The sequence below is a fragment of the Oppia nitens genome, unplaced genomic scaffold (assembly GCF_028296485.1).
Source record: "Oppia nitens isolate AA-2021 unplaced genomic scaffold, nextdenovo-longstitch-racon4-pilon3 scaffold4_pilon_pilon_pilon, whole genome shotgun sequence".
Taxonomy (NCBI): Eukaryota; Metazoa; Arthropoda; class Arachnida; order Sarcoptiformes; family Oppiidae; genus Oppia; species Oppia nitens.
In genome coordinates, this window is record NW_026533232.1 from 3,553,265 (window position 1) to 3,568,693 (window position 15,429).

The window sequence follows — 15,429 nt, forward strand, 5'->3', positions numbered from 1 at the left end:
ACATTTCATACAACTTATTCAATATTTTCCTATTTATTAACAAACTTTTTCTATGTTTTTACACTTCAACTATTTAAATGATAATAATATTTTTAATTTACAATTAAAACTATTTACAAGTATATAATGAATACAATTATTGGATCAATTTATTTTATAAATATATTTCGTGCAATTAGTTGGACAGGTGTCTGAATAAAATGATATTTAAATTTTAAGCTTTAATTCCAATGCCAACAAAAATTAGTAAAATTGTTAACCAAAAGTTCGTTCACGTATTTAACATAACTTATAATTTCTAATAATTTAATATAAGAAAGAAATTGTTATTAAAAACTCAAATACATAAATAATTTCGTGAATTTGTTGTACAGTTATTGTGTTATTAGTTTTATAAACTTATTTTTAATTAAATAAGTTATCTGTATATCTATTTTTTAGTTCAAAAATGTTTATTTTGCATTACATCAATTGTAATAAACAATATAACAAATACAGTATTATTATATTACATAAAATGTTAGTTTGAAATAAATGTTTCTCATTTAGCCTTTGAATGTTTGAATACAATCACATAAATTGTAGTTTTATTACACAAAAAAATTATATAAAAGCATTAATTAGATTATAGATTATAAAATCATTTTCTTGGAGGACATTAAGTATCACAAGTAAATTAACTAAATATTTAATGATCTTTAATATTAGCTGTAAATAAATTTATTCAATTTTATTTTATTTAGTACTCAATAAAATAATAAAATAAAATAAAAACATTGTATTATTACAGTACTTTCATATGAATATTCTGAAAAATTTATAAAATTTAGTCAATTAAAGGTATTATAAATAGGTATCCCTTATGTAATGAGTAAATAAAATTACTTTCAGATTATGTTTTAATTAACGATCAAATATAAAATACTGTTATCAAAGTAATAAAAAATATTTGAAACAAAAGTGTTACAATCATATACTGTATTATATAAACTGTATAAAAGTAAATGTTTTATACTAAATGAGATTTGGTTAAATGGGATAAACACTTTTTATATTGTATTAATAATAGCATTGATTTTATACAGATCCCAAGGATTTCAATTAAATTAATTGTTTTTATAATTTAATTCATAAATATAACAATCATCTCATTTAACCATTAGTTAAAAACATATAAATATTGTAATAAAATATAAATAAAATATATGAATACATAAAATAAATTAGAACTGATTCATATAAAAATGTTTATTATTGATGAATAAACCAATTTTTATACTATTTTATTGTTTTATATGAAAATATTCAAATAATTTTTTAATAAAATATTTATCAATTTGATAATAGCGATATAATATTTAAATGACAATTTTACAAAATAAAACATAAAATTTATATAAAATAATTAAAAAAAATATTTATTTTTAGAAAGAGTTGTGAATAAAATAGATTTAAAAACTATCTGAAGTACAAAATGCATTACATATGATATGAATTGGAAAATATGTGAATTATTATAACAGAAAATCCTATAGACTATAGACTACTGTATTATAATATTACTGTAGATATAAAGTGAGACACAAATAGACTAACATTAGAGTCCTCTCTAACGTCAGCTTAAAGTTTCAATCATTGACTTCACATACCATTTAACCAAACCATACATTACTATACATTGTTTGCACTTTTGATAACAATTACATTGAATTAGTGACTAAATGACATAAATTGTTGGTTTATATATAATATAATATAAGTGGTAATCACACAAATTAGTTGCCCAATGGATCCCGAGGCGTTCCTCGAGATGGCCAATCAGGTGACCAAACTTCGGATGTATCCGTACTTTGAAGTGGCACACGCTATCATCTCTTGTCTCTATATTAGAGAAGATATGGCAGCAGGTCTGACATCACAACTATTGATTCAATTGATTATAATATATGTTTTGTACGATTGTGTCCATTAGGATGTCTGCCCTTTTCACGGAAACACCCGTTTGCCTGTTGGGTGTCGTGTATGGTCTCTATCTTTGCGGGCAATATATTGTCGAGCTTTTTGTTGGCCGAACCCATTCTTATGGCATTCAAAAACACCAATCAATTGCTTTTGGCGACTGCCGTCTGGTATGAATTGAAATCAATTTTAATAATATTTGTTTGTATTGATTGAACTAAATTGTATTGATTTGTCAGGTATTTAATGTTTTACTCGCCGTTTGACATCATTTACAAAATATGCAAATTATTGCCCATTAAGATAGTGTTCGCCTCAATGAAAGAAGTGATTCGATGCAAGAAAGTCAACGATGGAGTCCTTCACGCGGCTAAGCTATACCCCAATGGATATCTGATTATGATTATCATCGGTACTATTAAAGGTATTTAAACATTTTCAAAATCATTGTTGGAATCAAATGAAGTGATGTTAATAACTATGAAAAAACAGGTAACGGATCCGCTTTCCTTAAATTAATTGAACGAACACTTCGTGGAGTTTGGACACCAAATGCTATTGAATTTTTGACCCCCACTTTGTAAGCTATGATACAAATATGATAATAATTAATAATTTTCATAACTTTGACTTTTATTAAATTATCATTTATAGTGCAACCAAAGCTAGTATTGCGGCCTCAATAGTGTTCATAATGGATAAGAAGACCGATTGGATAACAGCTCCGCCATCGTTGGTCTACTTCGGAATCGTCATATTCTTTGTCTACTTTAAGTTGTCGTCGATGTTATTAGGAATTCACGACCCATTTATACCATTTGAGAATCTATTTTGTGCCATATTTTTTGGTGGCATTTGGGACGCATTGGGCCGACTTGTGTCCGGTGGTTAGTATAAGTGAATATTTTCTAAAACAGTGGTTTTATATAAAAATAGCAAATAATATCAAATAATATTTAATATTATCTATCAATTTGCACAGTAATGTTTTATAAACAATTTTTATTTTTAATTTATCAATTGAGACCTAATTCTAATTTTATCATGAATTGCAATTACGGTAAATGTTTGCTCCATTTGCACACATTTTACACTATAGTATACATTAGTGACAAACACTTTAGTCTTTTTATGATTCAAATAAATTAATTAACAGAATCATTAAAATTAAAACATTTATTACCGTAGTTTTAATCTATAAAATACTTATAGTTTATAATTAATGAAATATTATGAAAACATTATCTACATTATAGTAATTATCTAATTCTATATAATAGCTGTAAAGTAGATCTATATTTACTATCAATTATTGGCAATTCTTTTATGTAAATAAATCAAATGAAATCTTAATCTTATTAGAAAATTACGACAAATAAAATTAATTATCAATTGTTTGATATTATTATAGCTAAAGGAAACAGCGATTCCAACGCAAAGAACGAGTTATCAAGAAATGGAAAGTCAGAAACAACCAAAAAGAAAGATCAATAATGGGTTGTATTGTACACTACTCTACAGTATATATTAATTATTCAATTCTCATCACTAGTCAATGCACTTATAATAATTGTTTGGTTATATTTTCACTCAAATTATTGAATTTCATTTAACCGTACAGTAATTAATTGGTAACTAATTAATGTTGGATTATTTTATTTGTTATGTTGTTTTGATTTACCGGTAAAATACGGTAATATAAAACCGATGATTCTTTAGGCATTATTGCATATAAATTTTAAATATTTTATATTACCGGTAAATTATAATTAATTGTTGAAATACATTATCATTAATATATATACAATAACTTACAATGAACTGAACAAAGTCAAAGCACATTAATGTGTCTTAAAACATATAATTCTCAGACAAAATGTTATAATTCATTAATTTTATCAATTTATTTTTAACTTATAATTGTAATGAAATTTTAAAATAGTATACATACATATATATATATTTTTCTGTGATTAATATGCTTTAATTTTTTAGTTATTTTAATATAATACACAATAACTAAAAAATTGTAGACATTATCACAATTGACATTCAGTTGAGCGCTCGTCACTAAATTGTAGTTAACTCATCAAAATAATTATATTAATAGCGCCCAATAGCTGATGGATTGTTTTAATAAAAGATAAAATAAAAAATAGTCTAAAAATTTACAATAATAACAATGGTTTCAAATGACAGCAACGGCTGCTTCAGAACGACTTGTTGGCAAAGGTATGCTTTCTCTCCATTGATTAGATTCGGGATCAAAGATATCAACCGAATCTAATGTATTTGTTAGTGAATACTCATCGCCTAAAGTCTTACCACCGAAAACAAAAAGGCATTCATTGATAGCACAGGCACACGAAGATATTCGTGGTGATGGTGTGTTTGACACTCGTGACCATAGATTCTGCATAATTTCAAATAAATTGAATATTTTATACATAACATCAATTACAAGACTCACTTCATTAATGTTATATCTCTCTACTGAAGACAGGGCGTGATTGGCATCATTAGCCCCTCCGACTACATAAATCATTCCGTGTAAAACAGTACATCCAAATGATGCTCTGGGCTGAATCATATCCGCCAGTTTCCTGAACTCATGAGTGGCCGGATTGTAACTCATGACACTCTTTAAGACACGATTTTGTTCATTATAACCACCGATTATATAAATGAGTCCTTCAAAAGAAATGATTCCCATTGCGAACCGTATATCCGGCAGTTTATCATAAATATTCCACTCATTGCTTATAGGATCGTATCTTTCAATACTATTACCAACCAGATTACCGATCCAACCACCAAAAGCATAGAGATATGAGTCGATAGCACACATACCAAAGCAAGAGCGGGGTTGGCGTAAACTTTTTCCTTTAGTCCACTCATTGTTTTGCGGATCATATATTTCAACGCTATCTAAAATAAGTGAATCACATTCACCTCCGGCTACATATAGTAAGCCATTGAGATTAGTCACACAATGAAAACTTCTTGGATACAAAAGAGGTGGTAAAGCCTTCCAAAGTCCTCGAAGTATATCTAATCGCTCACAAATAGCAACGGGTTTAATATCATCCCATCGATGACTTGCCTGATGGTTACCTCCAATAACGTAAATGTATTTTCTAGCATTAATTCTGGGCTGCCATCGGACTTCGTAAAAGCCATTCAAACCGTAATTATTATGACAATTAATGGCCAATAAATTTGATTTTTTATTATTCTCAACTAAAGCAATGGCCTCTTTATATTTGTCGAGAACTGATCGCAGTTTTGATTTTACTTCTTCATCATTACAGTCATTAATAAACGCTTCCATTTGTTTAATAGGAATGACTGGAATTCTGACGCAATCCATAAGTTCATCGAAGTATTGAAACCGATTTGATTGGTCTTTAAAAATCCATTTGACTGTTGCATCTAATACTTGAAACTCATTGTCAATACTTAAACCTTCACTTCGAAGAAAACTTTTTAATAAGTCTTTTGGTAAATCAAAAAACTCTTCTTCTTTAATGACTTCAGCAAAATGTCTTTCAATATAACGTTTTGAATCAAATCTTAATGGAGTTAATGAATGAAAGTCTGCGAATCTTAAGATTCCGATACAATTAATTGGATCTAATTGTTTGGTCATATATTGACAACAAATGGACACAATTTCATTCAAATCGAGACGATTTGCTGCAGAAAGCAGTTCTTGAACGTTGTCACCAGTGATAACCACTTCTCCAGAATAGATATAATCGAGTAATGATTCAAATATTTTAGATGAAATGTCTTTGATTTCAACAAAATTCAACTCCTTTTCTATTAAATCATTTGAAAACAAGGCCTCAAAGTAAAGACTGGAAGCGCTTAACACTACCCGATGGACACTAAATACTTTTCCGTCGACTTTAAGTTCAAAGTCACAAAACTTTGAGTCCCTTTTGAAACGCTGAAGACCTGATGATAATTTGGACCAATGGTTCTGTTCAATGAAGAGACAAAACAATGGTATTAATAAACCAAACAAACAAAACCAAAGCAAACCTTATTTTTATATTCAGCGATACTATTGACAATCTTTAGCTGATTTACACTATTGTCGGTATCACATGAAGATCTGGTCCGCCGTCGAGAGTGATGATGATATCTTTGACTCATTGTTTGGTCACAACTATTGTTTGTCTTTCAGTCAAAACAACTCTTTTGTTGACAACATATCTGAATAACGATTTAAAGTTACAAATGTTATGACAAACACTATATTCCCAATCAATGCAAATGTGATCAACAATTGTCTACTTTGATGACTCTTATACTAACCACTCATTCATACAAATATATTGTTAATTCATGTAATTATCACTTAATAACAACTCATTTATCGCTATAATTACTAAATAAAACAAATGTTGTTTTAATTAATGGGAATTTAACACTCATATCAACGCATACTATGACGTCATATACTTTTGTTTATATTATTAAAAACTATTTTATAACCAAAATTAAAGCGCAAACTATTTTCTGTATAATATTATTGTAAATAACTTATTGAACGAATAATTGCTATCTTTAATCGTTTGGTTCATTGATCGCATAACTAATACAATAAGCTTTTGTTTGACAATAAATAAGTATTTTTTATTAAATAATTAAAAGTAAATTTTCATTTGAAATATAATATTAATTTATCAATAAAATGATTATATCATATCATTATATCATATTTATAAAACATAATTACCATTAATATAACAAAAATATATTATTATTATTGTTAAATAAATAATATTAATAAAAGTTAATTCATTATATATATATATATATATATTGTGAACCCTATTAATAGTTTTGCAATAAAATCAATAAATGGATGGATTAATCCATAGTTTTAATGAATTCAATGGCTGAACAAAACTGTGTCCACCAATACGCTTCTTCGCCTTCAAAATGCTTGTCGTAGAAACTGCTGACGTATTGAACAGTTGACAAAAGTGATGGTGGATTTGCTTTGATGAGAACAAAGACGAGAACAGGCATCAAATCATCTGCCGCTGGAACCGATCTGTCTGTGGCTAAACTCAACAAATTCATAATATTAGTGCAACACTTGACCACACACTTGATCTTATCTCGGGGTGTCTTATGAGCGCCAATGGCTTGTATTTCATGTTGAGCTGAAGGCCAGGGACTCTCTGAGTGGTATATCTTTGGGATTCCTAGATGTTTATGGTTTGGTGTTATAGTTTGCGATAAATTTTGAATGTATTTATGAAGAATTTGATCGCGTAAGACATCTCCGTCACCATTAGGATAAAGTGCATGAATATAGATCTGACTCATCACTTGTCTCTCAATCAGTTGTTTAGCCATTTCTAACTGGTCTTCAGTAGCCGATTGCCACTGACTATCACTATTTAAAGTACTTTCAAGAAAAACCATAAATTTATCGACTAATTGTGTCTTTTCGTCGGCCGCTATCAGTGATTGAAACTTCTTGATAAACAATTGTACGCTTCTGTCTTTACGTTCAAGAAATTGTTTTACAGAAAGTGATATCAAATTTCGAGAACAAATAGATTTTTCCCGTTCAATGTGTTGTAAAATACTATCAAAATAAGCCAAACTCGACAATAACTGTTGTCGACATCGTGTCAGATATGATATATAAACACTCCTTTTCTTGTAATCCTCTTTTAAAGACCAAAACAACTTTTGAAATGTATTTTCATCGAGAGATTCAATACTGCGAAGAGTTTCGTTCAATAAAACTGAATGACTTATATTCCTAAGATTTATAGCTTCAGCGCGAAGTAACTAAAATTAATATAATATTTCATTAATACAACAAATGTTAAAAACTAGTAAATTGTAATAAATTGTTACTAAATATAAATCATTTTCTCAATGTTTATGCCATACCTTAAGAATATTAATAATTTCATTAACTTTTGTCCTATTATTAGCATTACTCGTATGATTCATAAGAGCTGGTATTGTAATCAAATCAATTAAACTTAGAACTCGTCTTAATTTTCTTTTAGTGATCTCAAGAACTTCCAATTCATTCAATGAATTATTCTTTTCTTCATCAATAAGCATATCTGTTGTTATATTTGCTTTTATAGGACTCTCATCACTAGTCGTATTCATTAAACAACTTTTAGCTCTATATTTGGCCAAAATTTCATCTGAAGATTCATTGATACTGTAATCAGCATTCGATTGATTGAATTTAGAAGAATCGTAATCATAATAGTCATCATTAGATGAAACTCTTTTGTTGTCTTTAAGTGAACGCATTTTGTCTTTGAAAGTTGTTTTAAAGTTTGAAAATTTGAAAAATCCTTTTCTATTAGTGTGACGGTTGAGTTCATCATCATTAGGTGAATATCCCGGATGACGACCGCTTGTATTTATAATAGGTCTTAAAGTTTTTGGTATCGCACCGGTAGATTCGTGATTGAATTGTTTATTAACATTTTTTATCTCAATAGTACTACTTGTACTACATATCGATAGATCTGAAGTATTAAATGTTGAATCACTTGAAACTGTCAATTGTTCACTTGAATGCTCTTCAGTTTGCATCTTACAAATCATATTATTTGATTCCATAGTCTTTACTGTTTGATTGGCATCATTAGAGATATCCATTTCAAAATCAATCAAACTATTGACTAAATCGTTATTTATTTGTTTTGTTACTTTCTTTTGTATCAAATCAATAGATAATAATTCAGAAACATTGGATCCATTAGTAGACATAACATTACATTTAGATATATTGTCATTAATTACAGACCGAACGTTAACATCCTCTTCAAACTTTCGGACATCAAATGTTAACCTTCCGAGTGATTGCATATTATGTGATAATAAAGTGGGCGATAAAGACATAGAAAAGCTATCACCAAAATGGTCACTATTATCACTAACAAGTGTATCACCAAATGAATTCCTTTCGATTTCATTTTTTGCTAAATTTATTAATTTCAATGAATTCGAATTTGAACTCTTGGACCGAATTATTGTAGAAGTGCCAGAAGAATCGGTAACATCTTGTGAAAAATGAGCCAAATTTGGACCAATTTTGACGTTTCTTTGTTTAAGTGTCCCATTCTTAGGACTTTCAATAAGACTATTGCACTCATAAGACATAGTTTCTTCTTCAGGTTCCGATCGGGTGACACTAACACTATCGTCCGGATCAAACTCTTTTAATCTTTCAGTATCTGATGTCAACACATCAGTACTCCAGGCATCACTCTGACTGGCAGTTTCTGATGAATCCAAAATTGATTGCAATGTTTGTGACTGTTGTCCAGCAAATAACATATTAATTCCCGGAGTTTGTAAATTTGTTAAATTATCCGATTGTTCGATAGCTTCCGAATCACTGCCCAAAACATCAGTACTCCAGGTGTCGCTTAACATTGATTTAGTTTCATCGACAGCAGCCACAGGTTTTATATCAAATTTACCAAATTTGTCTTCAATGTCGTCTCTATTAGCGGGACGATTGGGTTGAGTTACGGGAATAGTATTAAGACGTCTGAAAGTTGAGTTATTACGAGAACTGACAATATTTACGGGCACTGCAACTGCATCTGCCATCGGCTCATCTTCGACTTCTTCATCAGACGAAGGACTCGATTGATTCGGAGAGTGTGATGAAGGGGTATCACGACCGCTGACATTAGGCGTTCCTCTACCTGAGCTAACATTCGCTGAAACCATATCAGACATATTGTCGTTTTCATTCTCTAAATCTAAAGAGGATTCAACAGAATGATTAGAAGCGGCCTCAGAGATGGCTTCTAAGTTATCACTTGTTCCAATTGATTCCTGATCTTGAGATAATGAAAATCGTGTCCTTTTTTCACTACCGCTGACAGCACTGACAACACTTTCAGTCTCTTCATTATTTTGAGTTAACAATAAATCCAAATTCAGTCTAACTTTTGTCGATCGCTTTTGTTGTTCAGCTTTTAATACTTTATCTTCAGAGAGCATTCCGGGACAATCACGAGTGCTTCCAATAGGTATCACTAATACATCTGCTAATTGATTGTCACTAAACTTGTTTTGGTTGTTAATTAATTCATTTTGTGAAGTGATAGATGTTTCAGTCAATTTACCCTTATTTTTAGTAACCCTGTTTAAAATACTTCTTCGATTTCGCGGTGAATTTTCTGGATTTAAATTTACATTTGATTTATCATTGCTTTCAATAATAAAATTCTCAGGAATTTTATCAAGAATTTCCTTCATTTTCTTTATATTTTCATCGACTGTTTCAATATTCAATTGGTTTAAAATATTAACAAATAATTTGAGCTCAAATTCTGATATAAGAACTGAATATTTAGTAATAATCTGTGGATTATTAAGTTCTTCTGGTAAATCATCATTACGTTTATCAAGGATTTGATCCAATAGTTTTGCAATTCCTTCTTTAGGTACCTTAGAGTAGAGATCGTCTAATTTAGAATCAATTTGTTCCCATTTAGAGAGAGCTAACATTTGAATGATTTGCGCAATTTGTTGTAAATTAAATCGTGAAATATGACTGACATGAGCGTCGGTAATACCCAAAAAATCGGGATTCAAAATAGCGGGACAAATAAAAAAGCCAAACAAGAGATCAGTGCAAATGGCACCGACTTCTCGAGACTCAATATTTTTGTTTTCAATAATAATAACATAGAGTTGTCTTATAATCCACGAAAGACTGTGAGGAAAGCAGTAAATATTGTTTTGAATGCCTTCTATAAACTTCGTGACAAAATGTGCTAATTTATTGATTGTCCAAATTCTATACTTCTGAAGATTTTCATAATATAATTGAGTCCCTTCTTTACCAAAATGTCTGATCCGTTCGGACGGAGCAAACCTGACGGCAGCTCTATTAGGATCCATATCTAAGAACAGATCGTCTTCGGCTAACAATTGCATAATTGGCTCATAAAGTGCTGCCGTAAGGAAGGGCTTTGCATCCAATATTTGGTCGCAAAATAACCGATAAATATGATTAAAAGCACACCAATTGTAACGCAATACTCGCCGTGGATTTGGGAGAACAGATAACTCCAAAACAATCAAATGTTTCATTAGATTCAATGCAAACACTTTATCTTCACTTAAGATACAATTGGAGTAAAGAGTCGACAAAATAATATGTGATATATTTTCAACCATTTCTGGCTTCACTTTTCCAATACTTATTACACACTTAGCCAACACTTCTGGAGTTTTTCGAAGAAAACTCATTAACTCTGAAATATGCAATTCATTTGCTGTCAACTTCTTGTATGAGTCGACAAAGTGAAGACTTTCCAAACGATTGGATGCATTACAACAGTTCAAGAGATCACTGTTTCCATGAGTTAGAAGACGTTCACAGTTTGACCGCTGCTCTCGTGATATATAAGATGTATTGAATACTCGGGATGAGCTTATTATCATCTGTCAAATCAATAACAAAAAGTCAGATAATTATGTCATCAAATAAATTACTAAATAATAATACCTTTTCATTGAGTTTCTGCAATTGATATCTTTCATTGGAAACGAAGATATGCTCTCGTCTTAAATGTTGCCACAAATCCAACAAATCAAACGAACCATCATTTCGTTGGCCTCTTGAGTCCGGTAACCACTTCTTTGTTTTCATATTCAAAGTCAGAGTCGTATCAAATCAATAGATTTAGTGTCAAAACAATGTTGACATCAAATGTCATAATTGTGTCACAAATTAATCATTAAATCAATTCATCAATTGATCCATAAATTCACTATTGAGTCAATCAATCAATCAATTCATTCAATAGACAATATATCCTATACTGTAGTCATAATAATAATAATAATAATAATATTTCATAACATTTGACCTCAAATATATATTCATATATAACGTTACCAAATATTACTACAGTTTTGAATATAAATTAAATTTACAGTATTTTAAAAATAATGGGTCTTTAAATTTAATGTAAAAAAGTTTGGGTCAAATATTTTAATTAAATTATAATATATAATAAATGAATGAATTAAAAAACAATTGATTAATCAAATATAATTTAATAAAGTATTTAACAATTCATGTCTATTAATACTTTAAATTTTTATATAAATAAAATAAATAAATAATAATTAGCGTTATTGACTGTCTACACGTGCACTACTGTTATATTAATACTGTATTTAATATAATAAAATAGGTATACATTTAGTGTATATTAATATGTATTGAAATTAAATAACAAATGTAATGATGTGTATGTTATATGTGTTGGGATTTTGACAACCAATGCAACTGTTAATGACTTTAATATAATTATAATTAAATTATAATTAATTAATAGTATTATCAAAACAATATCACTGATGGGTCTCAATATAAGCTCATTAAACAATTTAAAGCAAAACCAATACTTAAACAAATTGGTGTCCAATCAACACATTAGTACCGATGCATCAAATGATGACTTCTGGAAACAATTGCTGTCCTTTGCTTTCGACAATTTGCCGCAAATGTGGTATTATATCAAATGATATCTACCATTGATTTATATCACTATTAATTCATTTTATTATCACTTAAGTAATGAACAGAAGTTTTTTGATGAAAACGTCGCTCCTTTGCTGTCCACTCTTATTGAAAACAATTTAACTTCACATAACATCGGATCCATTGTCCGCATTGTAATCAACAAAACAAGTCAATTGAAAGAAGAAGAGAGTGATCAACAAAAGTATTTATCAATAGACACACTTAGGATAGTATACTATATATAGTAATATATACCATAAATGATTGTTTTGTCAATTAGTTATAATTTGATTGTATGGCAAACATATAACGCTTTATTCATCTTGAGATCGGCCGCTAAGTATTTGATTGAAACACTTACTGAAGATAATATAATTCGTCATTTCGTGGCAATTGTCGACTCAAACGATACAAAAAGCGATAAGAATGAAGAGTCCGGTCTCGTTATTATTGAACAACTGTTGAATGCATTAATTGAGATTCTAGTGGATATTCCTCTGAGGTAACCATTTATTTCTAAATAGTTTCAATAAAGTTTGAAATTAATTAATTGATTAACTAATCAGTGATATGACATATAATCTTCAATTGGAAGCAATCAATGGTCTTTTAGTACTTTTGTCAACTCAGATGTATTCGGCCCGACCGGCAAACAAGTCATCCATTTATAGATTAGTTATGCAGAAGAAATGTGCAATTCATGCCTTATTATTAACTAAAAGTCTTTTAACAAACTTTGTCGCTCAAAGACCTGCACCAGAGTTTCAGAGCGGAAGTATTATCTTGGGTTTAGCTTCTGGTCTTTGGAATGTTTTGACTCTTGGCTATGGCAAAGGTGGCGACAGTGATAAACCGGCATTTCTTGCCCGACAGAGTTTGCTTTTGCTTTTGGTTTTGACCAATCATTGCACAACTGAAGTGAATCCCTATAGAGAAGCTTTATTTAGTTGCTGTGATTCACAACTTGAGTCCAAAACAGCTACAGACCAGACGGTCACCGGATTTAAAATAGATTTTACAAAACTCTATAAAACCCTTTGTGTTAACCTTAATGACGATCAAACAACACTTCTACTATATATGCTTCTCCATCGTAATCACTACTTTAAGTCATTTGTATTGAGTCGTGCACTTGAATTGGATCAACTGGTGATTCCTATATTAAAAATTCTTTATACATCCCCTGACCGTAACTCACATCATATTTATATGGCTTTAATTATTCTTTTGGTTCTCAGCGAAGATAATCTATTTAACGAATCCATTCACGACATCGTAAGTTTATTCAATATATTTTTTTAACTATTAATATTTGTATTACCGGTTTGTTTTGTTTTGATTTGAAGACATTGAAGAGTATTGTTTGGTATACTGATAGACAACTTACCGAAATATCTTTGGGTGGTCTTATTATTCTTATTGTTATTCGAACCATTCAATACAATATGTCGAGATCCAGAGTAATAATGATTTTATCTATTTACCACTTTTTATATTATTTTAATATTATTTAATTTTTAGGACCGCTTTTTACACACTAATCTTTGCGCCACATTAGCCAATATGTCGAATCATTTTAAACGTCTCAGTCCTTATGTCTCACAAAGACTGGTATCACTATTTGAAAAATTATCCAAAAAATTCAATAAAATTCTAGAAGAGATACAAACTAACGATAATAAGACATCAAACGGTGTGGTCCAGTCTGATGCCAGTTCTGATTGTGAGACTAATTCAGTGGTACCGGATGTAGTCCAAGACGTTTCTATATTTGAAGAAGTTTTACGAATGCTTTTGGAAATAATAAACGCCTGTTTGGCCGCACAGTTGACTAATAACCCTAATTTAGTTTATACTTTGTTATATAAGCGACAAGTATTAGAGCCTTTTCACTCTCACCCGTGCTTTCAGGACATTGTTATGAACATTGAGACGGTTTTGACATATTTCTCGAACCGAATTGAATCAGTCGATAGAAATCTTTCGGTTGCAGAAGTATACGAAATAATACAACAGTCGTCACTTCAATGGCCATCTGATAGGCTTAAGGTTTGCTATCAAATAATAACAACTTTTTATTTTGTAAATTAAAAAATATATATATTGTTAGAAATTCCCGGAATTGAGGTTCCGATACGTTGAGGACGAACAGCCCGAAGAATTTTTTATTCCCTACATCTGGTCTCTAGTGTTCCGGTCGTCACATATTTATTGGAATTCACAAAATATTTTACTTTTTAATCCTTACCGAAACAATTAATTTATTAAACAAATTATATCTAATATATTATTATTTATCTAATTGTATGGAATGGGCGCCTAATACAACTGTAATGTATTGAGATATTTAGATGATTTTTATATGATATAATTTATTTATTTTTAAATATTAATATAATATATGTAAAGTTAATTAATAAAAATTTTAAGCATTTCTATTATATTATTATAATGATTTGTTAATGTACTACAGTATAACCATGGAATAGGGTATACAATGACAGGTCATAAAATAAGTATTGCGGTTAAGGTATTACTGTATATAACCGATACATACCATTACACGATAATAATATTTTTATGTCTATTTTTCATTACATCTTATTATTTTTACTCATGATTTGTAAATTTTGATACAATATACTGATTTCAAATGTGTATATATTTTGAAAAAAATACAAATCATAAAATATAGACTATAGAAATACAGTACAGTATATTAAAATGTACATTAAGTATATCCGTATATTGTATAAAATAATAGATTCATATCATTTATATAACACACTTTAAATTATAATAATTTATAATTAAATTATTCCTATAATGTATAGTATATCATACACTTAGGGTATTCTGTATATCACATATTCATATGACATACAGCTATTAATATGTAATATACTGTA

At 29.4% G+C, this 15,429-nt stretch overlaps 4 protein-coding genes across 5 annotated transcripts; 2 read left to right on the forward strand and 2 right to left on the reverse strand.

The window, feature by feature from the left end:
• The first annotated feature begins 1,623 nt into the window (after positions 1–1,623).
• Positions 1,624–3,780, forward strand: LOC128959978 (trimeric intracellular cation channel type 1B.1-like). The gene is made up of 6 exons (XM_054306025.1): positions 1,624–1,907; positions 1,973–2,129; positions 2,199–2,383; positions 2,452–2,539; positions 2,614–2,846; positions 3,371–3,780. Exons 1-6 carry the CDS (start codon positions 1,787–1,789, stop codon positions 3,451–3,453), a joined length of 867 nt encoding a protein of 288 aa, XP_054162000.1. The 5' UTR covers positions 1,624–1,786; the 3' UTR covers positions 3,454–3,780.
• Positions 3,781–3,988: 208 nt separating this feature from the next.
• On the reverse strand, positions 3,989–6,364 carry LOC128959974 (actin-binding protein IPP-like). The gene is made up of 3 exons (XM_054306020.1): positions 6,007–6,364; positions 4,430–5,944; positions 3,989–4,372 (listed from the first exon to the last, which is right to left on the reverse strand). Exons 1-3 carry the CDS (start codon positions 6,118–6,120, stop codon positions 4,148–4,150), a joined length of 1,854 nt encoding a protein of 617 aa, XP_054161995.1. The 5' UTR covers positions 6,121–6,364; the 3' UTR covers positions 3,989–4,147.
• A 441-nt stretch (positions 6,365–6,805) lies between these two features.
• LOC128959973 (GTPase-activating protein and VPS9 domain-containing protein 1-like) lies at positions 6,806–11,823 on the reverse strand. Of its 2 annotated transcripts, XM_054306019.1 has the most exons (4): positions 11,495–11,823; positions 9,795–11,430; positions 7,885–9,734; positions 6,806–7,779 (listed from the first exon to the last, which is right to left on the reverse strand). In XM_054306019.1, exons 1-4 carry the CDS (start codon positions 11,636–11,638, stop codon positions 6,841–6,843), a joined length of 4,569 nt encoding a protein of 1,522 aa, XP_054161994.1. In that variant the 5' UTR covers positions 11,639–11,823; the 3' UTR covers positions 6,806–6,840. The 2 variants fall into 2 exon arrangements, with proteins under 2 accessions (XP_054161994.1, XP_054161993.1); XM_054306018.1 differs by having other exon boundaries at positions 7,885–11,430.
• Positions 11,824–12,219: 396 nt separating this feature from the next.
• LOC128960526 (dymeclin-like) lies at positions 12,220–14,834 on the forward strand. Its single transcript, XM_054306634.1, has 7 exons — positions 12,220–12,506; positions 12,573–12,722; positions 12,801–13,022; positions 13,087–13,795; positions 13,867–13,980; positions 14,042–14,569; positions 14,631–14,834. The coding sequence occupies exons 1-7, from the start codon at positions 12,355–12,357 to the stop codon at positions 14,778–14,780; spliced, it is 2,025 nt and encodes a 674-aa protein (XP_054162609.1). The 5' UTR covers positions 12,220–12,354; the 3' UTR covers positions 14,781–14,834.
• The last annotated feature ends 595 nt before the right edge of the window (positions 14,835–15,429 follow it).

What these genes read in the sequence shown, in the direction of transcription:
- LOC128959978 (XM_054306025.1), top strand. Translation starts at nt 1,787, where the DNA reads ATGGATCCCGAGGCGTTCCTCGAGATGGCCAATCAGGTGACCAAACTT. An exon ending in TAGAGAAGATATGGCAGCAG is followed by an intron (nt 1,908 to 1,972) that starts GTCTGACATCAC and finishes TGTGTCCATTAG; the next exon opens with GATGTCTGCCCTTTTCACGG. An exon ending in GGGCCGACTTGTGTCCGGTG is followed by an intron (nt 2,847 to 3,370) that starts GTTAGTATAAGT and finishes ATATTATTATAG; the next exon opens with CTAAAGGAAACAGCGATTCC.
- LOC128959974 (XM_054306020.1), bottom strand. Translation starts at nt 6,120, where the DNA reads ATGAGTCAAAGATATCATCATCACTCTCGACGGCGGACCAGATCTTCA. An exon ending in TCGCTGAATATAAAAATAAG is followed by an intron (nt 5,945 to 6,006) that starts GTTTGCTTTGGT and finishes TTCATTGAACAG; the next exon opens with AACCATTGGTCCAAATTATC. An exon ending in AGAGATATAACATTAATGAA is followed by an intron (nt 4,373 to 4,429) that starts GTGAGTCTTGTA and finishes GAAATTATGCAG; the next exon opens with AATCTATGGTCACGAGTGTC.
- LOC128959973 (XM_054306018.1), bottom strand. Translation starts at nt 11,638, where the DNA reads ATGAAAACAAAGAAGTGGTTACCGGACTCAAGAGGCCAACGAAATGAT. An exon ending in TGCAGAAACTCAATGAAAAG is followed by an intron (nt 11,431 to 11,494) that starts GTATTATTATTT and finishes TTGATTTGACAG; the next exon opens with ATGATAATAAGCTCATCCCG. An exon ending in AAATTATTAATATTCTTAAG is followed by an intron (nt 7,780 to 7,884) that starts GTATGGCATAAA and finishes TATTAATTTTAG; the next exon opens with TTACTTCGCGCTGAAGCTAT.
- LOC128960526 (XM_054306634.1), top strand. Translation starts at nt 12,355, where the DNA reads ATGGGTCTCAATATAAGCTCATTAAACAATTTAAAGCAAAACCAATAC. An exon ending in ACAATATGTCGAGATCCAGA is followed by an intron (nt 13,981 to 14,041) that starts GTAATAATGATT and finishes TTTAATTTTTAG; the next exon opens with GACCGCTTTTTACACACTAA. An exon ending in GGCCATCTGATAGGCTTAAG is followed by an intron (nt 14,570 to 14,630) that starts GTTTGCTATCAA and finishes ATATATTGTTAG; the next exon opens with AAATTCCCGGAATTGAGGTT.